The sequence below is a fragment of the Pipistrellus hanaki genome (assembly GCF_964339955.1).
Source record: "Pipistrellus hanaki genome assembly, chromosome: 11".
Classification (NCBI taxonomy): Eukaryota; Metazoa; Chordata; class Mammalia; order Chiroptera; family Vespertilionidae; genus Pipistrellus; species Pipistrellus hanaki.
In genome coordinates this window covers 35,843,008-35,868,886 of record NC_140513.1, presented here as the reverse complement: position 1 = coordinate 35,868,886, position 25,879 = coordinate 35,843,008, and the positions used below count along the sequence as shown (strand labels likewise).

Here is a 25,879-nt window from a genome sequence, read left to right as displayed (position 1 = left end):
TGTGCAGGAGGCAGCTGGTCGGTGTTTCTCTCTCATCGACGTTTCTAGCTCTCTATCCCTCTTCCTTCCTCTCTGTGGAAAATCAATAAAATATATATTTTTTAAAATAATAAAATAAATAAAGAACACTTTCTCTTGTGCACACTGGGATTCTTTTGGTTTTGTTCATTTCCTAAAGCCAAGTTGGGCTTTCATGTCATATGAATAAAGGTCAAAAGAAACCTTGGGCAGCTTGATATTCACGTGATCTTAGTCCCAACTCACCCTTCCAGTCTCATCCTTCACCACCTCCTGGCACTTCCCCAATGACAAAGGTCTCCTTATCCCTACAAAAACATCCCTGACGTCCACAGCCTTTCACTGTCTCTGTTCTTCTCAAAAATGCCCTTTTCCTAACATTTCAATTATCCTCTAATAAAAATTAAGTCTCTTCAGTTTACAGCTCTGTAAAGGCAGTTTTAAGAAACAAGCAATGTTTTCTCTGTTAGCCAGTCTGATTTCACATTCCTAGACTTTTAAAACTATGATGAAAAATACAATAAGTATTTTTAAGTACATTCTGCATGCATCTTTCAGTATAATCCCCACATTGGTCCCAAGTTTGTCACCTCCAGACTATGGACTACTATGACTTTATAAATCAAATTCTATTAAGTTTTAGACTTCCAGATTTTCAAAAGAAACAGAAAGAAAGGAAGAAACTGGTCATCCCTCCCCCTAATTCTTTTCATCCCATTACTTCTATGTCAGTAGAGCACATGTTATAACCTGTGCTGTATCATGGCCAGTTATCCATAAATCTTTTCCCTCTATGAGTTTCTAAACTCCTAATAGTATGTCCATCCCAGGCCAACATGCCAGCACAGGACCTCACATACAGCAAATACTCAAAAAATGTTGATAGCCGAAACCGGTTTGGCTCAGTGGTAGAGCGTCGGTCTGTGGACTGAAAGGTCCCAGGTTCAATTCCGGTCAAGGGCATGTACATTGGTTGTGGGCACATCCCCGGTAGGGGGTGTGCAAGAGGCAGCTGGTCGATGTTTCTCTCTCATCGATGTTTCTAGCTCTCTATCTCTCTCCCTTCTTCTCTGTAAAAAATCAATAAAATATATATTTTTTTAAATGTTGATGCACAGAATGCCCATTTTAGGAGCTATTCCCATCTAAACATCCCAAGCCACTTTCATAAGCTATCCTTAATTTTAGGGTCTTTTCAGTTGTGCTACCTTATGTTTTCTGTAGAGATTGTAGAGGGCTCTGAAATTTTTTCTCGTGTAGCTGCTGCGATACGCTCCACCAACGAGGTACTCTATTACCAATCCAATGTCAATCAGTGTTATTCTGTAGCCTGAAAGAAGGGCATGCTGAAACAAAAACATGTAATCAGTTATAGCTTTCAGTTCTCTTTCTCTACTTTTTCGTGCCATTAGAGCATAACCAAACCAACTGCAAAGAGATAGAGCCATGCTTTTCAATCAATCATCTTTATAAACTCATTAATTAATATGACCAGCTCCTGATACAAACTTCTTGGTGAGATGGGAAAGGAAACTTAGATTTAATATGGTTTTAGTTTTGTAGACTGCGAATGTCTGCTCATATGTTTGGTAGACAGTGAATGTCTGCTTGTATGTGCCCCTTCACTCTCGTTTTCTCTCTCTCTTGCACGCACATACTTTAGAATAAAATACATTTAAGTATAGTATTAAAAATTGTTCTTAACTGGAAATAACATAATGACTACAACAGAAGCAATATCACTGGAAGATATATTGAATGTATGTGATCAAAAATTAACAATAGGTTAAATCTTCAGCCTCTCTCTTTATGAAAATGGCTATACCACTTTGCATTGTGTTGGCAACATCATACGCAAAACAAGAATATGGAAGGAAGTAGACCACATAGAAATGAGAAACATGAAATGACAGAAACAAATGAGACGTCCAAATATGAGGCTGTGCCAAGACAAATGTTATGGTTGGTAGGAGAACCTAGCTACAGATTTCTAAGTACCTGGATCTTAGCCTAAATGAAACTTATTTCAGCCCTAAAAGCCCACTGTACTACCTCTTCAAAAATGTTATTTCTAAAGTGTAATTCACAGGACATTTTTAAAGGTACACAGCGCACTGAACAAGCTCTCTGTGAATAACATTCATAAGGCATTGACCAAGAAATAAGGTGATGATATATATATATATATATATATATATATATATGTGTGTGTGTGTGTGTGTGTGTGTGTGTGTGTGTGTGTGTGTGTGAGAATGATTTAATTTCCCTTTTTCACATTTATAATTTATGTATTTCAAGAAACGATAAAAATTATGTTCTATTTGCTGCTAGGTTAAAGCCTATTTAACCTGTTCCACTCTTTTTTCTTTAGTTTATTGTGATAGAATCCGAGTTTAAGTAAATAATCCAAGGAAAAGCATTTTGATCTATCACAAATCAATGCAAACTACATTTACATTGGCACAGACTCCTTTGGTTACTACTAATTTGACAGCTAAATGTCTTCTTCTGCATGCTTCCTTCTGGCTCTCAAACCATGTTGATATAGCCAGAAAGCTTACACTCTCTCCATCAAGGTGTTAGACCTCAGAAAAATGTGGAAAGAACTTTTCAAACTCATCAAGGATATTAATCATGGTGACAAATAAAAGGCACTCCCGGTGTTCTGAACATGTGAATAAAAATTCCTAGTAATTTAAAGAGAAGTAATTAAGGTGTAAACATCTATTAAAGTTGAGAAGTTTCGGTAAGTAATGGGGCAGATTATTTTAAATCTGACTTAACTCAGAGTTCAATAAAAATACAATCAACAGCCCTAACTGGTTTGGCTCAGTGGATAGTGTCGACCTACAGACTGAAGGGTCCTAGATTCGTAATTAGGTTACCTGTTTTACATCTCGGACAAGATGATGCAACAGCATGTTAGTAGGTCCTTGTTTCTGTAATAAAGAACAAAAGGAAGAATTTTAATTGCCTTTTAATGACCAGGGGGTGGGGAAATCTTACTTCAGAATGCATAAATACTCCAGAATACTGACAATTTTCTTTAACATCTTTAGAAATGCAGTTTAAGCCACATTAATTCTAAGGAAGATGTTTCTCAAGAGAAAATGTAATTAGATTGAAATACTTTTCAAAACAAGATGTTTGTGTATAGGTAAGTAGTAAGGACTTACTTTATGTGACAAGAGACTAATTTGTAACTACCCTTTAATATATATAAACCACACAATCACAAATCCCATCACATAATTCCTTTCCACCAACAAATATTTATTGAACACTTACTATGTTCAAATAAGCTTCTAAGAGAGTCAATGAAGAATATAAGTACTTTCTTTGCAGAGTTTTTACAGTCAAATAGAAAAAAAATAAGTAATGCCCTAGTCAGTTTGCTCAGTGGCTAGAGCGTCGGCCTACTGACTGAAGGGTCCGGGGTTCAATTCCAGTCAAGGGCACAGGCCCAAGTTGCAGACTCGATACCCAGCAGGGTACGTTCAGGAGGCAACCGATCAATATTCTCTCTCTCTCCCTTCCTCTCTGAAATCAATAAAAATGTTGTTGTTTTTAAAAAAGAAAAGAATGAGTACTTACACAGAAAAATAACCAACAATATGAATATGTGTGTGCTCAAGAATTGAAAATAATTTGTTCTATAGGAACAGGTCAAAAAGACAGGACTTGAATAGGGCTTTTTAAAGAAAGGCTAAGATCCAAAGGACAAGGAAGGACATTTCATGAAGGGTGCATGACTCAAGCAATTGGTATTTTTACAATGAGTAAGCCAGTTTAGTTACAACAAGGGGTGCAGAGAAAAGTTACAGGAACAGAATTTTAATAGTGGCCTTTCGGTGCTTTGAGTGATTCAATTAAACTAATATATTCTTATTCACATCTGTGGCATTAATGATGGTCTTACTACAATATTTTCTTGAGTTATATTACATCTCTATTCTGTGTAGTTAATGTTGGGAAATACAAAAATATCCCTAGGATCAAATGGAATTGGTAAGACTAGTTCTTTGGTTGAAAAGTCTGTCTCTCGCCGAAGCCGGTTTGGCCCAGTGGTGGAGCGTTGGTTTGCGGACTGAAAGGTCCCAGGTTCGATTCCAGTCAAGGGCATGTACATTGGTTGCGGGCACATCCCCGGTGGGGGGTGTGCAGGAGGCAGCTGGTCGATATTTCTCTCTCGTCGACGTTTCTAGCTCTCTATCTCTCTCCCTTCCTCTCTGTAAAAAAATCAATAAAATATATATAAATAAAAAAAAAGAAAAGTCTGTCTCTCTATAAGCTATATTTACACATGAACATTCAAGAAGACTTGAACATTCAAGCTAAATCTTAAGGTAAATTTTAAAGGACGAGATTGATGAAATGTTCCATACTCACTGTATTATAGAGCTCTTCCAGTCGTGGGATGGTAAGAAAGCGATGGAGGTTCACTCCGTATTCTATTAAGAGCTTCACAAAATCCACCCGATCCATCACTAAAGCATCTAACATTGCTTGTTCCAGTGAGCCAGCCTTCAGAGGGTAGAAATAAATAAAAGATATACAGACAATTAAGACAGTAGAAATAACTAAAAGATTACATGTACCTGAGCTCAAAACTATACCAATAGAGTAAATACAATCTTATTTCAGCACCCGAATAAAGAAATACTGTAATGAAAAGTGAACCTGAAGACATACAGGACATCTTGAATAAATCTGCTCTTGGGTCGGAAAACTGACTATTATAAATACCTCAATACTTCCCAAATAAAAGTATAGGTTTAATGCAATTCTAATAAAAATCCACTTTGTGAGATTTTTTTAATACTTTTTTTTGTAACTTGACACGTTTCCATTTAAACTACACCTGGCTTTTGGGTATAAATGATACCCAAAAGTATAAATGGCAATTTAAACACATCCTACCTAAAACTTCATTAAAACTACAGTAAAGGAATTTTTTTTAAAGAAATGAATCCACTAATACAAGAAAGTCGGGAGTGCCACATTCTGAAAGTTAGGAAGCAAATGGTCAAGTGGTCATTGACTTAGTCTCCAGAAAGCCAGAAAGTGGAAGTCCCCAGAAATTGAAAGTGAAAAAAGTCCACAACCAAACAAGCCTTTGCCACAGAATTCTGGCAGCGCTAGGATGAAACAAGCACACTGATGCTGAATTTCTCATGTGGTACCTTCCCAGTCCTCTTCCTCCACTTGACTTCCATAAAACTAGCAACAAGGCTCTACCTTGGAGGTAGGAGATTGAGGATTCTTTTCTGTCATTGTGACTAATACAAGAGAAAAGATATGAATGTGCTGACTTCTCAGGTCCACCAACAAATGGCAGCCAGATCACCCCACTGTGAAGCTTAAAACTAAAGGCTTAGAATTTCTCGCGAGCTTTCTGTCTTCCTCTCTTAAGTAAAAAGTCCAGAATAAGCAGACCACAAAACATCAACTAAGAGGAGTCAGGCAATGAGGAAGAAGAAAACTTCTAAAGAACCATCATTAATACCCTCAGAAATAAAAGAAGATATTTGTGTTCAGGGTGCCATTAAAAAAAAAAAAAAAAAAAAAAAGACAAGGAACAATTTGATCTTAGAAGTTAATGGCTTGCTACCAGAAACAAACAAAAAAAAGCTACCTGCAAGGCATTAAAGCTGAATAGACCTACCAAAGAAAATGCACATTAGATAAGAGAAATAAGATAAGATTAGAGAAGCCAGGGTCCAACATATAATTAATAGGAATTCCAGAAAGAGAACAGAGAAAACAGGTAAGGAAATTCCCCAGAATAGAAACACATGATTGCCAAATTGAAAGCACGTGGTCAGCATAATGGACCTAAAGACTCAAAATAACACATATATTTGTGAAATCATAGAACACTGGAAAAACGGAAGATTTTTTATATATATATATACTTCCAGAGGAGGGAAAAATGGTCACAAAGGATCAGAAAACAAAGATTTTTACTTCTCAACAGCAATGCTGAGTATTAGAAGCTACACATTCAAAATTCCCTAGGAGAGTTACTTCCAATCTAGAATTAAAATATATTAAAACATGTCAGTCCTCAAAATCTTCTATACCCCCTTTCTCAGGGAGTTACTGAGTTTGGTGAATGATGCATATCACCAAAATAAAGGAGTAAATTAAGAAAGAGGAAGATAAGAAATACAGAAAACAGGTACTTGACAAAAAAGGATTCCCAAGACAAGAAAGGATGACAGTCCAGCACCAGGAACTGTGAACAATGAGTCCAGACAGCAGCAGTGAGGACCACAGGCAGAAGTGTTGAGCTGTCTCTAAAACTGATTAATCAGAAGACTCACTGTAGTAAGCAGTTAGGCATGAGCAGAGCAAGGACAGTGGACCAAGTATGGAAGGTCACCAAAGAGGAAAGTCCCAGGTGCCTAGCAACAGACTGTTGTAGGGTAAGATCTCATCCCCCCATAACCTTTTCTCCCCTTTCCATTTCACTGGTTTTATAGGGTTCGGGCCCTCCCCCGATCTTTCTTCTCCTTGCATGCTGCTAGTCAGGTGGTCCATCCCCTTAGAAGAGGAACAAGGGGGCCAGAGCATAGCCTAAGATGACCACCGTTCAAGCTCTTGCATGACCACTCCCTTAAGCATTAAGACCTCAGGACAGCCCTGGCCCGGTGGCTCAGTTGGCTAGAGGATCATCTCATATACCAAGGTTTCGGGTTCAATACCATTCACAGCACATACCTAGATTGTGGTTTCAATCCCTGGTTGGGCATATATGAGAGGCAACTGATCAATGTTTCTCTCTCACATCAATATTTCTCTCTCCCCATCCCCTTCCTCTCTCTCCAAAAAAAGTCAATAAGAACATATTGTGAGAGGATTTAAAAAAAAAAAGACCTCAGAACAATGAAGTTCTGACCTGCATCAAATAATCTTAGGAACAAATTCTTAGGTTTACTGACCACAGAGACCGAATTTCGGTCAAACCAGATATAACATCTAGGCTTCAGTTGCATTTCAGCTCCAGGCCCAGAAAAGTAGCAAGACCAGGTGGAGTAATAACATGGCTTATCTCAGGACCTGTTGTGATGACTAATGACTCCATTCCGTGGTGCTGACCAATCAGTGGAAACCACAACCCCGAAGGGACACACCAGGAAAGCTGATGAATAGTCTATTGAGATCCTCCTCTGGGAACTCCTCTAAAATGCTCACCCTTCAAAGTCCTTAGAACAGAGAACCCAGCTCAGCTCTCTTTTGAGCATGCCTACGCCTTTTCCCACCCCCTTATTTCCCCAGCACACTCAAATCATTTCCCCCCTCTACTTCCCCCAGGTACATATATCCTTGCTTTTCTCCTAAGCTCCAAGGGCCCTTCTTTTGTCGCTGTAGTTTGTTTCCTGAGCCCATTTCATCTACAACTCCCTCCTACCTCTGTGACTTTCTAAACTTAAAGTTTGAGTCTTGACTGAATTTTTTCTTAGACAGAACTCAAGTACCAAGGTTGCTGAACCAACCAGTCTAACACCTGGTGCCATTTCACCAACATTATTATTTAGAAACTAGAGACCAGATGCATGAAATTCATGCAAGAGTAGGCCTTCCTTCCCCCGGATGCCGGCACCGGCTTTCCTCCTCTGGCCACCAGCAGGCACCCGGGACCTGGGATGGCTTGCCCCGGGCTGTAGGCACCCAGGACCCAGCTGCTTTCCCTCTGGCCCCTACTTCATGGGAAAGGACATCTGGAATGACATTCAGAAAATGCCTGGTCTAATTAGCATACTACCCTTTTATTATTATAGATATGTAGGTTTATAAGTATCAGAACAGTAAAAAAAAAATGTCAAAAGTACTTGGCTGTTGGGATTAGCAGGGGAAAGAACTTCTGTGTGTTTTTCAGCAGACTTTTGGTACCATTTGATGTTTTAAATAATATGTATGATTAGTTTGACCCCAAAATAATCTGCCTGTCATATGGTAACAACTGTATTTTTTTTTAAATGAAATGTTAATAGTAATTTTGATTACCACTATAGGTAATTTTTCTTCTATTTACTATTCTCTGTTTTCATTAATGTCTACTATGAGCAATTATTACAATTTAATGCAAAAATATATAAAATAAATTTAAACCTTTAAATCCTAAATAGTAAAAGCATAGTATGCAAATTGTCCCCTTGATCAGAGTTCTTCCAGGAGTTCGACCAGGGGTGGGCCAGCCTGGGGAAGAGAGGGAGTACCCGGCTGGCAGCCAGCAGCCTCTTGGGACCCTACCAGTGCGTGAATTTCATGCACTGGGCCTTTAGTAATAATATAAAAGTCTGCCCATTCAAAAAAGAAAAAAATCCTCTAATCTGTGTTTCCCCAAACTTTATCAGCTTCCATTAGGATGTAGGAGCCAAGGAGGGAGGACAATATTATCAGGAAGACAGAGTAGATGAAAGAAATGTTTTTGTAGTCGAAACTGGTTTGGCTCAGTGGATAGAGCCTCGGTCTGAGGACTGAAAGGTCCCAGGTTCGATTCCGGTCAAGGGCATGTACATTGGTTGCGGGCACATCCCCGGTGGGGGGTGTGCAAGAGGCAGCTGGTCGATGTTTCTCTCTCATCGACGTTTCTAGCTCTCTATCCCTCTCCCTTCCTCTCTGTGGAAAATCAATAAAAATATATTTATTAAAAAAAAAAAAAAAAAAAGGTTTTTGTAATCCCTGGGCACCTAACTACAGAGGTGCTCCCCCCCCCCTCTGAAGTCAATGAATCTCCCCTCCAATTTCCTCTTTCACCCCTACCTAACAAACAACATAAAATATTTTCTCCAAATAACTTCATTCTCATTATACCTTCCAATGTTGTCCATGTATAAGGATATGTTTCTTGGCAATGTCCATTCTATTCCAAGCCATTGCCAGATTTAATTGTTCAGATGCTGATAAATTTGTGCCTAGAGTAACAGAAAGGAACAATCATATATTATATTTAAAATGTCAACATATGAAGCACAAAGTGTCGTTGAATATGAAAACAGGAAGTGAGAAACAGGTGTAATCCTATCAGACATTCACCTTTTAGCAGAGCTGTTAGGATTGCTAGGTCAAGGTCTTGCAACTCCTCAGAATCAGCCTCAAATATGATAATCTGTAACAGTTGAAAAACAGAAAGCCATACATTTTGGAAACTAGAAAAGAAATGCTTTCAAGATTACCCACAAAACTCATGCTCGAGCTAATGAGTTGAAGAAAACAATTTTCATTAATACCTCAGAGTTTAAAATATATATTTTTAAATATATATATTTACTTAAGAGAAAATTTATATATATAAATTTTAAAACATTTTTTAAAAAAATATATATATATTTACTTATATAAGAGAAAATTTCTATGTAGGATAATGGAGAATTGTTGGCATATGGGGGAAGGGGACTAAAAAAAAAAATGTACCCTAGAAGAAACTTAATTAAAATATAAAAGAACATTACTACATTAATTTACTGTACACATGCTATAAAGAAAAGAAATTCAGTTCAGTTCCTTGTGTAAAGAAAATCATTCCTCATTTTAAAGGAATACCAAGTGAGATTCTTCTGATCACCTTGCCTTAGAAACTAAGACTTTTGCTTTTTAATGACAAGTGAATCCTAAAGGATTTGTCAGAAAATGAGGCAATTACAATGCACCCAATGAGCAAGTACAGAGGACAGCACAGACTGCCATCACAGTGTCAAAGTGTCCTGTGCATCCTAGCATGCAACTAATGTTTTTAAGACAAAGAAGGACATTATTTATTACTATAAAAGGTCTCCTGATGTTAATGAATTTATCTGTCTTTCCAAATAAAAATATGTTTTATATAGTAGAAAGGGCTGTTCAACAAAAAAGAGCGTAGATTGGCAATTTCTAGGCCTACATATGCCACTAACTAGTCAGACTTGAGTTAATATCTTATGATCCTGAATCTGAGGTTCCTCACCCACATAATGAGAGGCACCCTAACCTCCAAGGTCTCATGAAGACAGAAAAACTATGCTTCTACAATTCAGACACTGGTCCCCTCCACCTTACAGCCCCTCTGTGTGCATGAGTAAAGTCAAACTTCAATGACAAAGGAGCTGAGGATCTAGTTCCTATAATGTGCAAACCCTGAGTTACCTTCTCTAGGTCCCTTTTGGTATTACATCACCGCTCATTGGTAATTTTCCTTGATGACAGGAAGAGGCAAATATAAAGGTGATCTCTTTAGCATGTTCTTTTCTTAAAAAGTATATTAAATTTCAACTCTGAGCTCAAGTTTCAACTCTACTACTTCATAACTTCATACTTGGGATAAATCACTTAATTTCTGTAGGCTTAAAGATTATCAAAATCTTGTGTCATTGGGCCCAGCCTTCAAATTCTAAAAAAAATCACTATAAATCGTAACGTATCTGCATATTTACCGTAATTGTCAGCTTCATATTATTCAATCACTGAAAAATTTTCATTTAAGTACCCTAAAACACTAAAGTATTTTCCTGACTCTATATTATGTTTGCAGCTCATAGCATATAGACTCCGTTTTCTATCCCAAAGCCTATGGTCACATTTCCCATTGCCAGTGGGTCCTTATAATTTCCCTCAGGATTTACTCAGGATGCCTGATGAAGTCCTCTGGCCCAGCAGACTGGAGATCACTTAAGACAGGAAGCTGTTCCTTTAACTACTAAAAATATGTATGTATAATTTACTCTAAATTAATCACTTTTATATACGTACTATTGCTATGCTAAGTGCTTTTTCCTAAATTCCTTGGGAATTTGAAAAAGGGGGTGCGGGGTTAAGAAGCCAGGTTACTCAACTAAGGGTCAAGTTCTGTAGAGTTACAGACAAAGTTAAAAGTGAAAAACTCCATACTTTTAAAAAATATAAAAGTAAACAGTACAATTGTTAGAAATTAGCATTTTTAAGTTGATTGAGTCATCACTTCATCATACTCACAGAGTCCCTGTGTACCATGCACTCCATTAGAATTTGAAAAAGGTGCTTGGTCTGTTTAAGACTGAAGTTGAAAGTGTTCTGAATCATAGAGGCGATCTCCTCCTTCACCTGAGGACGGAGGGTTCTGGGAAGAGAGAGAAATGGCTGGGACTTGACACAATGAAGAGAAGGGAACAGTCAGCAACATCAGTACAAGGAAACCAACCGTCTGCCTGACCTTACTGAGAGGTTTCTATGGACAGTTCTGCCCAGGAAGTAAATAAGCAGGAAGCAAAGAGAGGCAGGGGCACCAGAAAGCTGGATTTGAAAATGAGGATAGACTGATCCACCATGATTCTGGAAAGACTAAACTTGGGCAAGGTTCTCAAGCTGGTAGATTTCCAGGAGGCTATCAATCTTCAGCAGTTATGGACATATTGTAGAATTCTCAAAAGGATCTGAAACCCCAAAAAGTTCAAGAACCACTGATAGAGGGTGACTTTAAGAAAGGGAATGGTGTGGAAGGATAAGGAAGAGGGTGAAAGCAAAGAGCCGAGGACTGAAAAGGAGATAACCTGTAAGGAAATAATTGTCAGAAAGCAGTTATAGCATAAGCATGAGTGTTTATTAAGAAAATTAGAAGGATCAATATTTGAGTTCATTAGCACTTTAAAACAGGAATGCTTTTGAAATGGGAAGAACCACAGTGGAGATAGGGTTGGCTAGACAAAAATCACCTTCTTATTTAAAGGCGGGGGGGGGGGGGGGGGGGGGGGGAGAGCTAGGCTGGCGTGGCTCAGCGGTTGAGCATCAACCTATAAACCAGGAGATTACAATTCAATTCCCAGTCAGAGGCACATGCTTGAGTTATGGCTCAATCTCCAGTGTGGGGCATACAGGAAGCAACTGATCAATGATTCTCTCTCATCATTGATGTTTCTCTCTCTCCTCTTCCCTTCCTCTAAGAAATCAATAAAAATATTTTTTAAATAAAAATAAAAACTCAAATAAACAGAAAATATGTTATATAAACATCAGAATGTTAATTTCTCCAATTTCTGCAATTTTCTTTGAAGGTGATCTTGTCACAATGGTTTCCTCATTCACTGCAGAATTTTTCAGCCTTAGTGACCATTTGCAGAAGCATCTCCTCCCTCACTCTCCCTGCAAATGCTTTTCCCAGGAGCTCAGACAAGCCTCAAGCGTACCTTAGAGGCAGGCCATTCTTCAAGCTCAGGCAAACAGCAACTTGCATCACTGGTGTGCATTTTAGTTGATAAATACAAAAATCACTGAAAAATGAATTCCAGTCTCCGCCTCTACCCTCCAAGGATATCCGGCTCACGTGAAAGCAGAGCTTAAAGAACTACAATGAAGGGACAGTCACAGCAGTTTCTGAAGTGAGAGCCAACCACTTACCCTTCATCTGCCAAGTGCTTGTGGGTGAAGGCCAGGAGGTCGGCCGCCCTGCCAGTGCCTTCACACACCACCACTGGGTGCTTGTCTCTCACCGTCTCCCACACCGAGAGGATGACATTGGGACCTCCTTCCACCACCAGCCCCACCAGGGGCACGCCTTGTCTTGAGCCTATTTCAGATGAAAAACAATATAAAACTGTTACAAAGCAACCTATCCTGGCTGACCAGCCATTCTATTTCGGGACACAACTGGAAATGTCACCACAGACATGTGTTACCTGTTCTACCCCCTCTCTCTTTCTGACTCAGGCCTGCGAAGTCCAAGACAAGCAGAAGCTTGGACTTTAAATAAACATAGCATCGTCAAGCTTTCTCTGGTTTAAGAAAAAAATAGCTAAAGGCTTTCAGTAATTTTTTAAAAATAAGTAGTCTTCAAGAAATTTTTAAAACATTTTATAGTAGAAAATTTCAAACCTATCTGAAAGAAAGCAAAATAATATAATGGATCCCAATATACCCATCATTAACCTTCAAAAATGATCAACATTTTGCCAATTCAATCAACTTTTAATGGTGGTTATTTCTGTGAACAAGTTTGAAAGGGTAAAGACTTTTACATTTCAATTTATTACATTTTTCACTATTTGAATTTCTTATCATGACTATATTACTTCACTAAAGTAAAGAAGACAAAAAAAAGAAAGACTTTGGAGTCATTCTTTTTTGCAAGTATTAAGTCAACAAAAGTTATGAAATAAAATGCATAGTATGATCCAATTTATATTTCTAGAACCATATACATGAGTGTATATATGGGGTATCCCCAAAAATGTAACACACTCTTACATTTTGAAAATGAAACGTACTTTAATAAACACTGCCTTTATAATTATTCAAAGAGTGTATACATTTTGGGGGGACACCCAAATACAATATTTGACCTCAAATTAAAAACTCCTGGAACAGCCATTCCAGGAAAGGATGGTGAAGAGATGCCAAGGCATCCGATCTGTCCTAGAAGCTTAAAAAACAGGAACTGAGGATAGCCACATCTCAAATGGCTGAACCCAGGGATTCCTATAGCAACTTTTTACTTCAGTAAATCTTTTTTATTTATTTACTTATTTATTTGTTTGTGGTTGGGTTGTTGTTGGGTTTTTTTTTTGTTGTTTTGTTTTTGTTTTGTTTTTTGGTAAGTGCTTTCTGCCAATGTCAATGATTTAGCATGGACGCCAAGAAGCCCAGCTTTAAAAAAAAAAGATTTAAAAATCACCCAAATATTTAAGTATTTTCATTCTATCCAAGTAAATCCCTTTTTAATCACATCAATGACAAATATAATAGAAAGCCTTCTTAGTGATCATGATAGGTATAAAAATCAGCTTTGATAAGTAAGAATTTGGTGTTTGTTAAGGGCTTTTATCTTCCTTCCTTCCTCACATCTGTGTGTGTGTGTGTGTGTGTGTGTGTGTGTGTGTGTGTGTGTGTTTGTTTGGTGTGTGTGTGTGTGGCGTGTGTTGATGGCTTACTATTTTTGCTGTTTTAATATTGGTTCTCTGTAGAATTTATAAATGTTACAGTCCACTGAAATTGATTCCACATTCTTCCTGCACAAACACTGAAACACTCCTAATAAACCTGAAGTTTCAAAGTCTTTGAAAGCAGGAATGTTCCTTGCCAGTATTTGTAAGTGGCTGCTTTCACTCACCCTCAAATGGGAAATCAGTAGGAAATAAGAAAGACAAAGACTTTGCTCTGCTGGGCATGCATTATAGTGCTGTACAGACCCCTGAACAATTTCTGTGGTGAACACAGGTCAATAGGGGCAACAGGACATTCCAGCTAACTGATATTTCAGACCTTTCAGGGCAATCCCTGACCTGTCCTTGTCTCTGTGGCTCTCCCTTCCCCTATCCACCCCCACCCCACAGAGGGCCGCACTCCTGATCCTCTCTCCCCTTTCCTGACCTAATGGTAAAGGAGCCTCCAGCCTTCATTCACATTAAGCTCTAAGTGGGCACAATTCCCACAGTCCCTTGCACAACCCCCACTCCAACTAGGAGATTATCCCTGTATGAAAGAAAGATAAAAGGAAAGAAAGAAACAGACACTGGCCTTGGGTGTGTAGTTGCAAGTGAAAATTCCTGTGCTCTTGGTTTAGAGACTAAAAAAGAAAAAGAAAGGAGAGAAAGGAAAGAAAGGGGGGAGAGGGAGAGAGAGAGAGAGAGAGAGAGAGAGAGAGAGAGAGAGAGAGAGAGAGAGAGAGAGAGAGAACAGACATTTATTGAGGACATACTATGTATCCAGCACCATTAAAGGTACATCTAACACAATCTTATCTCCATTAACATTCCCCACAAAAGGCAGAAGTGGAGAGTTCCTTGCATTTTATGTTAAGAACACAATATTGTCCAAGGTTACAGGGAATAAATGACAGAGCTTTGATCCGTCTGACCTCACTAAATTCTGCTGCCTCAGGGGATCAAGACCCCAAATTCAAAAAGACTTCAGCCTTTCCCAGCCAAAAGTCAAAGGCTGAAGATGATTTGTGCCCACCGAGGCCTTCCTGCTCCCTGGCCCTCTGCCCCAAAATGTGGAGTGTTTTGTGGAAGATTTAACTCATCAAAGAAGCAGCATCCCACCTTCTGCCGCCTTCAACAAAAAGTCTCCATTTCTGCAAGCAGCACCCAGCCCTCCTCCTCCCTGCAAGGACTCCCACCTCTCCACTCAAGGATGCTCGCCGAATGTGGCCCTCGCTCATCTCTCCCTCCTGTAGACACTACCAAATGGCCATCTCAAAGCACCACTGTGAGCAGGACACAGTATGGATACCTTATATGGTTCCTATTTCTAAGCGCTCTGTCTGATTTCAACCTCTTCCCGGTCTGGGGCAACCCTACCCACATATAAAATGTCATCTCCCCTGAGTATCAAAAGCTCACACCCCTGGTCTTCTCAGGCCAGTCTCCTTCCTGCCCTTCAGCTAATCCCATTCGCTCCTTTCTTCCTCCATGCATCCAACCCTAAGGATTCCTGGATGCTTTGCTAAAGTCCCCAGTCTTCCACAAAACCTCCCGGGTCTATACTGTCTCTCATAAAATACTTTGTATTTTTCCTTCCTCCCAACTGTCACTCACAGCTCTGTACCACCACACATCCTGTTTTCTCCTGGTTGTGGCTCACACACATTAAGGCAGGGACTGCCTTGGACCTCTCCCCTCTATACAGATGGCAATGGAGCAGCCAGCTCCACAGCAGGACCTGTTGGCTGGACCCCTGTGGTACTCACAGCTGTGTATTTTCTGCAGAGAGAGGTACTTTTCCAGGTTCCTCCTGAGCTTCATCTCATTCCCATACTTGCCCACGGTCCCGTCATCGGACAGGATGAAGTAGGAATGCATGCTGTTGAGGGTAGTGAGCTTGCTGAGGGGGTTTCCCAGGGTCTGGTACAGGCACACCACCTGCAAGGACAAGGGAGGGTCAGAGGTCAAGGTCCTTCCCTCAGTTCAGCTGCTCCAAAGGCCTGTCTCATTGCACTACAGAAGTTAGTTCTTGTTGAGGTTAAAAAGCACAACTTGCTACCAAGAACAGTGCTTTTCAAGCTATCTGTGGGGAAGGATCAAATTATGTGTTTTTAAAAGTTCCCATTTTTTTTATTGATCGATATGTCCTACTATGTGTGACTAGTATGCAGTTCTGCTCATGAGACTCAATGATGCAAATTCAATAGCATGGGCACACCCCTTGCTCAGCAAGATAAGCCCATTGACCATGTGCTTGGATGTCACAGGACTGCCACATTGCTAAAAATGGTTCTGAGTATTTCTTTTCAATTTAGAACTTACCTTGCTTCAGAAGATTGAAAAAACATTTCAAGAATCTGCACCTTTACACAGATTATATCATTGTCCAAAAAACATGCCTTTAGAAGATCTATACCAGAATAATGGGGGGGGGGGGGGGGGGGGTGAGACATATGTACTACTATTTGTAATGCTTCAAACAATAAAAAAATCTAAAAAACAAACAAACAAAAAGAATAATATGTTGACATATTTTTTTAAAATCCTGTGAAAAATGACTAGAATTATTTTTGTTAAAAGAACTGCAGAGACAACTCAAAAAGGCTCCACTGGGCAAAAGGAGACAATTTGAGCATGACTAAGAATAATAACTATAATGGATTGAAATATATTAAATATGTTTAAATTCATGAATTAAAAAATATGTATCTATATCTATATATGGCTCACCTTGGAGGATGGTAGATAACAAACTTATTGTTTTATAAACTGTTAAATAAAGAGAAAGAGTCAAGCATTTATTCTACCCTCTTCTATACAAGTGTACCACAAGGTAAACTAATGTTCTTCTCTATGGAGTGTTCAATCTAATAAATGAAGAAAGAACAATATAATATACATAAGCATTTTGCAACCCTATTGAAATAATGAATGTAGGCAATGACATCATAAAACAAGATATCATATGCTACCAGGGAAGGACACATCTCCTCTTGTGTAAACTTGCACAAATAGAACCTGAATCTGATCATATCTTTGGATCAAACTACCAATTTACAGGAGACAGAGAAACAGACTAAACCCTTCTATAAGAGGTTAAATCTGCAAAGTCCAAATTATGGGAAACTTCAGGACAGATGACTCAGTGTCTTCAACAAATAAATTTACCAAAAAAAGTAAAATAAAAAGGAGATGGAGGGGAAAATCTATAGATTAAAGGTGATTTAAAGTGACTCAATTAAACAAATAAGTGACTCAAAGACTTATCAACCCATCACAGTGCAGGGAACTTTTTTGGATAATGAAATCAAATAACTAAAAAATTATGAAACAATCAGAAACTTGAACACAGACTGGATATTTTATGATATTCAGGAATTATTGTTAATTTTTAGTTATGATCATGGCAATATGACTACTATATTTCTAGTTGTCCACATATTTTTGAAATACCTATTAAAATATTTACCAATGAAATTATTTAATGTCAGGAATTTGCTTCAAAATAACAGAGAAAGGAGGTGTGGAGAAGATAAGGAAATAGATGAAACATAATTGACTATAAGTTCATAAGTTGAAGCCAGGAGATGGGAATATAGGGGTTCATTATTCTAATCTATCTACTCTTCAATATGTTTAAATTTTCCAAAACGGAAATTAAAATAAACCATAAGTATATCTATATTAATTGACATAGAAAAATAACTATGCTAAACAGTTAAGCTAAAAAACAGATTCATAGTAGTGGGTTTCTATTATTACTTATTTTACATACAAACTTTTTTTACTATACATATGCACATATATACAATACATATAGAATAATACACACCAAGGCATTAACAGGAGTTATCTTTCTTCTTCAGACCTTCTGTAATATCTGAGATTCTTACCCAAAATATCTATTAGTCATAAACCTAATTAGACAAGTCTATTCCCTGTAGAAAAACAAACTAACGGAACCAGAGAATCAATACACAGGAATGAATGAAGCAGAGAATAGTATGGGATGAGAGAAGAGAAGAGCCAAATCTTGATGTCCCTTATTTCACTACATGCACGTCACAGCAGGAAGCCTGGCTATTAACTCTGCATGAGACTGGATCCACTGAAGGATTTTTCACAGGGCAGCATGATCTAGTTTATATTTTAGAAGAATCATCCTGGCTACTGTGTTTAGAATAGACTGTGATAAGAGATAAGAAGGGAAGTAGAGAAAGCTTTAATATTCATCTAGGTGACAGAAAATGGTAGCTTGGACCTGCTCAGTAACAGAAGAGGTCAGATTCTGGATATATTTTTAACCTAAGGCTGAGATAATTTACTGATCAATCCGGTTTGAGGCATGAAACAGAGATCATTCCAGGAGGAGTCTAAGGTTTTTTCCTTAAACAACTGCAGGGATGGGCTTGTCATTTTCGAAGGTAGGGTAAGGGAGGCAGGAGGAGGCCAGGAGTTGGTTTTGAACACATTACATTCTAGATGTCCATTAGATATACAGGTATAGAGCTAGGTTGGCAACTGGACACATGTCCATTTCCTTTTGTAGTGAAAGGATTGTCTACTTACATCTTTTCCAATAAGATCTCTCTGGTTCTCAATGACACCCCACGGAGGGATTCCAACCGTCCAGATTTTTCTCAAGCACTGGGAGAAGTGTGCTTTCAAGGCGTCCCCAACATGTTTGGACACTCCTATGAACAACCAGTTTAGAAGTTAAGCTTTAACTCACAAATCATGAACAAAACACCATGAGTCCCAGAAAAAGACAAATTGTACAAAAGGCCATTTTAGGAAAAGTTGTTGACACAGTGGAATTGGGTTCTGTACCTTGACTTCCTCTGCTTCCTCTTGACACCTCTTATTCCTCTCACTGACCTCTTTACCTGAACAATTCTCCTCTCCCTATGAGCAGTTTCTGCTTACCACCTCGGTTATGTTATGCCCCCACACGTGTCTGACCAGAATGTCCTGCCAAGCCCAGCCCTGAAATCATAAATGCTCTAAGGATTTTTTCTTCTCTAACCTTCTGCAATGTCCCAGTAAAACATTCTTCAGATTTGTCCTGTGCTTCAATGAGCCAAATTATTTTAATCGTTTTATATACACAAAGATTCCAGAGCTAATCTATAATAATAAAAGCATAATATGCTAATTAGACCGATGTCCTTCCGGATGACCTTCCAGACAAAGCCAGGGCTGTGAGGGAATCCGGGTCCCGGGTTCCAGAGGGAAGCTGGTGCTGGGAGCCGGGGGAAGGAAGGCCTCCTCTTGCACGAATTTCGTGCATCGGGCCTCTAGTACATTAATGTTTGCCCTTCTGGGATTACTAGTAGCAATAATCATAACAGCCAACTCTTACTATGTACCAGATTTTCTTTTTAAGTGTTTTATATGTATTTACACTTTAAGTAGAAACTTTCTTTGTACTTTAGTCAATTTTATAGATAAAAATTAAGGCGCAAAAAAGTTAAGTAACTAGCTCAAAGTTATAAAGCTTGCAATTGTAGAGCTTGGAATCCAAACCAGGAAACCTGATTTTTCTTAAGAGAGAGAACTACTTATTACAACCACTTACCCTGTTTCCCCGAAAATAAGGCAGTGTCTTATATTATTTTTTGCTCCCAAAGATGCACTAGGTCTTATTTTCAGGGGATTTTTTTTTTTCATGAAGAAGAATATAGTACACATTTATTGTTAAATGAAAATAAAGGAAATTTATTACCTGTATACGGTATGTTAGTTGTCAACACAAAGCAGACAAACTGAGAATCATACAGTATCAAGAATTTACTCATTTATTCAATGACAATCATGTCATCATCTTCTGGAACATCATTATAACAATCCAATTCCTGAATTTCCTGGTGAATTTCTTGTGACTCCATTTCTTTCAGAATCAGTGGACCAAATCTCTCATGTTTAGCCTGTGGGGGGCCTTATTTTCAGAGGATGCCTTATATTTTACTCAGAAGGAAAGCTGTAAGTAGGTCTTATTTTCAGAGGATGTCTTATTTTTTGGGAAACATGGTATTTATGTATTCATTGGTTGATTCTTACATGTGTCCTGACCAGGGAGTGAACCTAAAACCTTGGCACATCAGGATGACTAGCCAACCGACTATCAAGCCAGGGGGAACCTAGTTATTGTTTAAGGAAGCTCCAAGTATGTCGCATTTCTCATTTCTTTGTTCATAGAAATTATTTCATTAGTCTTCCCACTCTTATATTCTCAAAATCAGAAGAGAAAGAAGTAAAAGAAAAATGAAAAACCATGCTGTGATACTGTGGTTCATAATAAGAAATATAGTCCTGACACAGAGCTCCTTAAACGCTTGGAAATTCTTAAGTGATGAGAGTAACCAAGGCATGCTAATGAGGTGACTTTTGGACTGCACCAAAGGGCGGGGCTGTTTGCCAGGGGAACCAACCAAGTGTTTAGAGGGCTGGAACTCTCAGTTCCATCCCCTGACCTCCAGGGATGATAGACTGCTGAGATTAATTCAGTCAGCAATGGCCAATGATTTGATCAATCATGCCAATGTGATGAAGCCTCCATAAAAACCAAATGGCCAGGGTTTAAAGAGCTTCCAGTGGGTAAACATGTGGAGAAGAGGGGAGGGTATGGAAGCTCTTTGCCCCTCCCCCCACATACCATGCCCTGTACAGATATATTAGTACACATCCTATAATTCCATTTATATAAAACCAAGCAAAACTAATCATGGTGTTAGAAGTCAACATAGTGGTTAACTTTGAAGGGGGTAGAGACTGAAAGGAATTCTTCAATATATTTTTTTAATAATAAACTGGTAATCATCTAGTGAGTAAACTGGTTTCCTAAATTCTGTGATCCACTCTAGCAAATTAAGTGAACCAAAGAAGTGTGCCTTGGGAACCTCTGATTTACAGCCAGTTGGTCAGAGCTACAGGTAACAATCTGGACTTATGATTGGCATCTGAAGCGGGGACAGTCTTGTGGGCCTGAGCCTTTAGCCTGTGGAATCTAGTGCTGTTTCCAGATAGTGTCATAATTTAGTTTAATTATGGGACACCCAGCTGGTGTCAAAGAATGTGTTGAGAAAGAACCCAGATCTCAGAACCCATGCCAGAATCATAACAAATGATTGTTGACAGAGGAGGTTAGTAAAGTTGCAAGTTCTCAGCCCTGGCTGCACATTAGACACACTTAGGAAGCTCCACCCTGAAAAACTCTAATCTGGTGTCAAGTCTGTGCATCTGTATTTTTTAAAGCCTCCAAGTGAGTCTCTAATGTGAAGGCAGTTCACAATTATGATGCGAAGGAGTAGGGTTAGAGGTTCAGAGACTACTATAAAAAGTTCTTGAATGTCAGAGTTCAAGGAATATGGAAGAGTCAGTGATGGAGACAGTGAGTGAAAGGACAATTGTGGAGTTCATTATCTCCATGTGACCAATACACTCGATGCGATTGCTGCACACCTCACTGATTTCCATTGCCTTAGAACTTGACCATGGTGAGTTTATCTCATGTCCATGCCCACACACTACCTACTTGTGTTGATTCCATATTCTTTTTAACCTCACCATAGTCTGGAAACCCATTTTCTTTTTACCAGAAACTCTTACCCAACATTATATAAAAATGGCATGTTTTAATAATAGTAAAAACACATTCCAAGAAAGGTCTAGGATTCTTCTGGGTTACTTTGCCAGTCACTATGCTTTTCATCTTTCTCCATCATGCCACCACATCCTGGGAGCACTGCAGAGTGGACATGAGCTGTCATACTGCTTGATTCACAGTTAGAAAGAGGGAGTTGAAAAAGAGATGTGTAACGAGGGAGTGTACTTTACCAGAATTAATGCCTTCAGTTATTATCCACGCTCCCGTTGTCTCCGCAGCCTTAACCAGACCCTGGCTGAAGATCTCTTTGAGTTTGGAGGGCATCTTGAAGTTCTGGATGCCCCCGTGGACAGAGATCACCAGCTTTGGCAATTCCATCTTCCACTCTTTCAACATCAAATGTAACAGGTGATCCAACTTTGTATCATAAGAAGTTCTAATATACTGGAAGATAAGCACATGTGTATAAAATAGTGAGAAACACATGCCAGGTAATAATAAACACACAGAAAGGCAATTAAAATAACCAAAACTTGAAAGGCAGGGTCTGAGATTTCTTCAAAAATTCATCTTCACAAATTGGAAATATTTACTCTGCACAGAGCCCACACACCCTTTCAGTTCCTTCTGGGAATTACAAGTCACAGTGGGAAGGCTTCCTTTGGTTTTTCAAAGTTGGCCCACCAATGTTCTCAGAAGGTCTCAGGTGAGGCAGAAATACTTCAAAGTGGCAAAAATCACTACCCCAGCAAACGTGCTTAAAAAAAGTTTTTAGTCATGGTTGGTGTTGCTAAATGGTTAGAGCATCAGCCTGCACACCCAAGGGTCATGGGTTCAATCCCCAGCCCTGATCAGGGCATGTGCAGAAGGCATCCAATCAATGTATCTCTCTCACATTGATGTTTCTCTCTCCCTCTTCTCCCTACCCCCTTCACTCTTCCCTTCCACTCTCTCTAAAAATCAAGGGGAAAAATATCCTCCAGTGAGGATTAACAAAAACAAAACAAAATGATAGTTTTTAGAAATAAGTGAAACAGGATTTTTCATAAATGCTATGGCTTGTAATTTACTCGACTCATATATTTGCATAATTTAAATTAAGATCCATGAGCATGCACATTTAATTTCTTTATTTTAGTTGTTTATTAACATTTTATTTATTTATTTCAGAGAGACATGGTGAGGGAGAGAGAGAGATAGAAACATCAATGATGAGAGAATAATTGATCTGTTGCCTCCTGCACGCCCCTTACTGGGGATTGAACCCGAAACCTGGGCATGTGCCCTTGACCCAAATCAAACCTGGCACCTTTCAGTTGGCAGGCCACAGCTCTATCCACTGAGCCAAACCAGCTGGGGCCACATTTAACTTCTTATAAATTATACATTCTAACCATTTCCTTTATATATAATTATCCCAAAATAAATACTTTTTACAAAAGTGTCATATTTTTGATTAGCCAATGTAATTGAAAGAAAAGATGAGAAAGATCTAACCAACAGCAAGAATAAGTCAGATTTACAGGAAGAAAGCAGGGCAATAAAGAAACATAAATTAGCCCAACTAGTGTGGCTCAGTGTTTGAACATCAACCTATGAGCCAGGAGGTCACAGTTCCACTCCCTGTCAGGGTGCATGCCCAGGTTGTGGGTTCGATACCTAGTAGGGAGCATGCAGGAGACAGCCGATTAATGATTCTCTCATCACTTAATGTGTGTGTGTGTGTGTGTGTGTGTGTGTGTGTCTTGCTCTCTCTTCCCCTCTGAAATTAATAAAAATATATTTTTTAAATAAAATTATATAAAAAATAACCACAGATGGATATACAAATCAGAATTATCACATTATCCTCCAGAATGTGATAGCAATTTAAAACAATTTTCCATTTATCTTTGAAATTCATAAAACATAATCCTATTATGTTTTAATTAAAATATTATAATTTCTGAACATCAGGATGGTGCAGCCTCCACAGAATGTGCGTCATAGAAAGAATCTAAGGACAGCAAGGATTCAATTTACAAGTGAGAAGACTGAGTTGCCATGGCTTTCTTACATATTAAAGTAATAGGAAAAAGATACAAGTTGGCCTTCGGGAAATGATTTGTTTCTCCAAATAATGAGTAAGGGCAGAGGGGGAAGCTCTGGTTTAGTTCACCTTTTTTCTACCCCAACTTTCTCCCAGGTGTCCCTCCCTTTTCACTATAAGTCCTAGAAGATATTTCTCCTTGAGATTTCAGGATAAACAACCTGGATTAACTAAATTATCAGCCACCAGAGTCTTTCTCCCTAAGGCCAACCAAAGACTGTGCTAAAGGTTAATGACTCTTTCCCCTCCTCCTCCTTGATAACTAACTCCTTTCCCAGGTTAGGTAGACTCAGCCTGGCCAAGATTCACCTCCCGTCCTTGGTGGAATGTGGTGGAAGGGAGAAACACCTGGGACGGCCAATGCAGTGGAGAGAGATGAAAATCCAGCTCTCCAAACTTCTCTGCTGCTCACAGTAAACAAGGGCAATTCTGGGCTTAAATATAAAGAACAGACACTTCTCTTCTGGAGATCAAATAACACCCACTCAGCTGCCATGGATGGGACAGGAGCCAAATGCTAAGTGTGAAATGTATTCGTGGTCAGGTGGTCTAACCATAGTTTCAGTTCTCCCAAATGTACTTTGGTTTGCACAAGGTATTGCTTCTGCCTGGAGTGGTCTTACCCAGGAGCCTCACCACACACCCCACATCTATCTACTCATCTTTCTGGTGTCAGTGTAGCTGTCCCTGCTTTCAGATGACTTCCTGGCCACAGCCTCAGAAAAGCAGGAGTTAACCTTCTTATTCCCTCAAATAATGTGTGTTCCTTTTGCAGAGCATCCCCACCCTCTGTGGTAATTGTATACTTATTTCCTGTTTCCTTCACTAGACGGGTTCAGAATGGCCACCCCAAGATATAGCGATAGCTCCATGGTATGCAGATTACTTTGAGCTAAAGGCAACTTTTAGCTTCAGGCTCAAGGAAAAACTTCAGCCCCTCCGTTTACCTGCTGTCTATAGGGCAGGACAAACTTCTAATTACTAAATGTCTGTTCTTCTTATCACCCTGCAATGATCTGTTGAAGTCCCGGGATGCATTACCTCATCCCTAGCTCAGGAGGTTCTTATACACCAAGATCACCCTTTCTAGCCTCTCCTGCTTGTGGGGCTCTGACTCTGTTGTGGATGCAGGATTCCCATACAGAAGTATGTATTAAATTTGATTATTTTCTCTTACTGATTTGTCTCATGTTTATCTGATTATTAGACCCGCCAGAAAACCTTGAAGGTAGAGGGAAAGTTGTTCCTCCCCAACAAAGCCAATGTTAGTCCATGGAACACATGCTGTCTGGGACATAGTAAAATATGGGCACCCAGTAAATATTTGTCAAAGAGCTTTAAAAAATCATATACAGTGATTTACATACATATTAAGCATCAGCTTCCAAAAAGGATTGGAGAGGAGAATTAAGGCAGCTTTCCTGCCAGCTAAAGAAAATGCACAAAGTTAAATGCAAAAATGTTCATAACTGGAAATGCAGGTAACTATAGAACTCTATGGTGAAACTATATTATGATTGCACTGTGAAGAACTGTTGTTTCAAACCCACCAAACTGATGGTCACACTCCAGAATACAGCTGATTCTGAGCTTTCCTGATGTGGGCTCTCCACCCAGCTTTCCCCCTGGGAAAACTGCCTCTAATAAACCAGCATGTAGCTAACAAGCTCAAGAGAAAACATCTGGGAGATAGCTAACCTGTCAATACTATGCAAATCACATGCAAATTTACCATATTAGGAACATGAGAAAAATTGGCCTGAAGAGCCCAGTACTAGAATTCAGGGCAGAAAGAAATTCCCCCATTTTCTTCTTGAGAAAAGGCTCTCACAAAGACATAGCAGGCATGATTAACCACATCCTATCTAATAAAAGAATAATATGCAGATTGACCATCACTTTATAATACACAATATGGCTGCCCTCATGTGGACAAAGATCCTGCCCCCAAGTGGACACAAGATGGCCACCACAAGATGGCCAGCAGGGGAGAGAAGTTGGGAGGGACCAGGCCTACAAGGGAGGGCAGTTGGAGGTAATCAACCCTGCAGGGTAGGGCAGTTAGGGGTGACCAGGCCAGCAGAGGAGGGAAGTTGGAGGCAAACAGGCTGGCAGGGGAGCAGTTAGACATTAATCAGGCTGGCATGAGAGTGGTTAGGGGGTGATCAGGCTGGCAGGCAGAAGCGGTTAGGGGCAATCAGGAAGGCAGGCAGGCGAGCAGTTGGAAGCCAGCAGTCCTGAATTGTGAGAGGGATATGCCAGATTGGAGAGGGTGCAAGCTGGGCTGAGGGA

The 25,879-nt window shown here is 39.3% G+C and overlaps 1 protein-coding gene across 2 annotated transcripts in view; it reads right to left on the bottom strand.

Annotated features, from left to right (window-relative positions):
- TRPM6 (transient receptor potential cation channel subfamily M member 6) overlaps positions 1-25,879 on the bottom strand; it is a 126,853-nt gene that overhangs the window by 62,949 nt on the left and 38,025 nt on the right. For both annotated transcript variants that reach the window (XM_084899444.1, XM_084899445.1), the window contains exons 5-14: positions 21,729-21,942; positions 18,462-18,586; positions 15,659-15,830; positions 12,370-12,538; positions 10,972-11,095; positions 9,061-9,133; positions 8,839-8,939; positions 4,408-4,542; positions 2,904-2,957; positions 1,227-1,364 (exon numbers count right to left, since the gene is read on the bottom strand). In XM_084899444.1, coding sequence (XP_084755570.1) covers positions 1,227-1,364; positions 2,904-2,957; positions 4,408-4,542; positions 8,839-8,939; positions 9,061-9,133; positions 10,972-11,095; positions 12,370-12,538; positions 15,659-15,830; positions 18,462-18,586; positions 21,729-21,942 — 1,305 coding nt within the window. The remainder of the gene's footprint in view (positions 1-1,226; positions 1,365-2,903; positions 2,958-4,407; positions 4,543-8,838; positions 8,940-9,060; positions 9,134-10,971; positions 11,096-12,369; positions 12,539-15,658; positions 15,831-18,461; positions 18,587-21,728; positions 21,943-25,879) is intronic.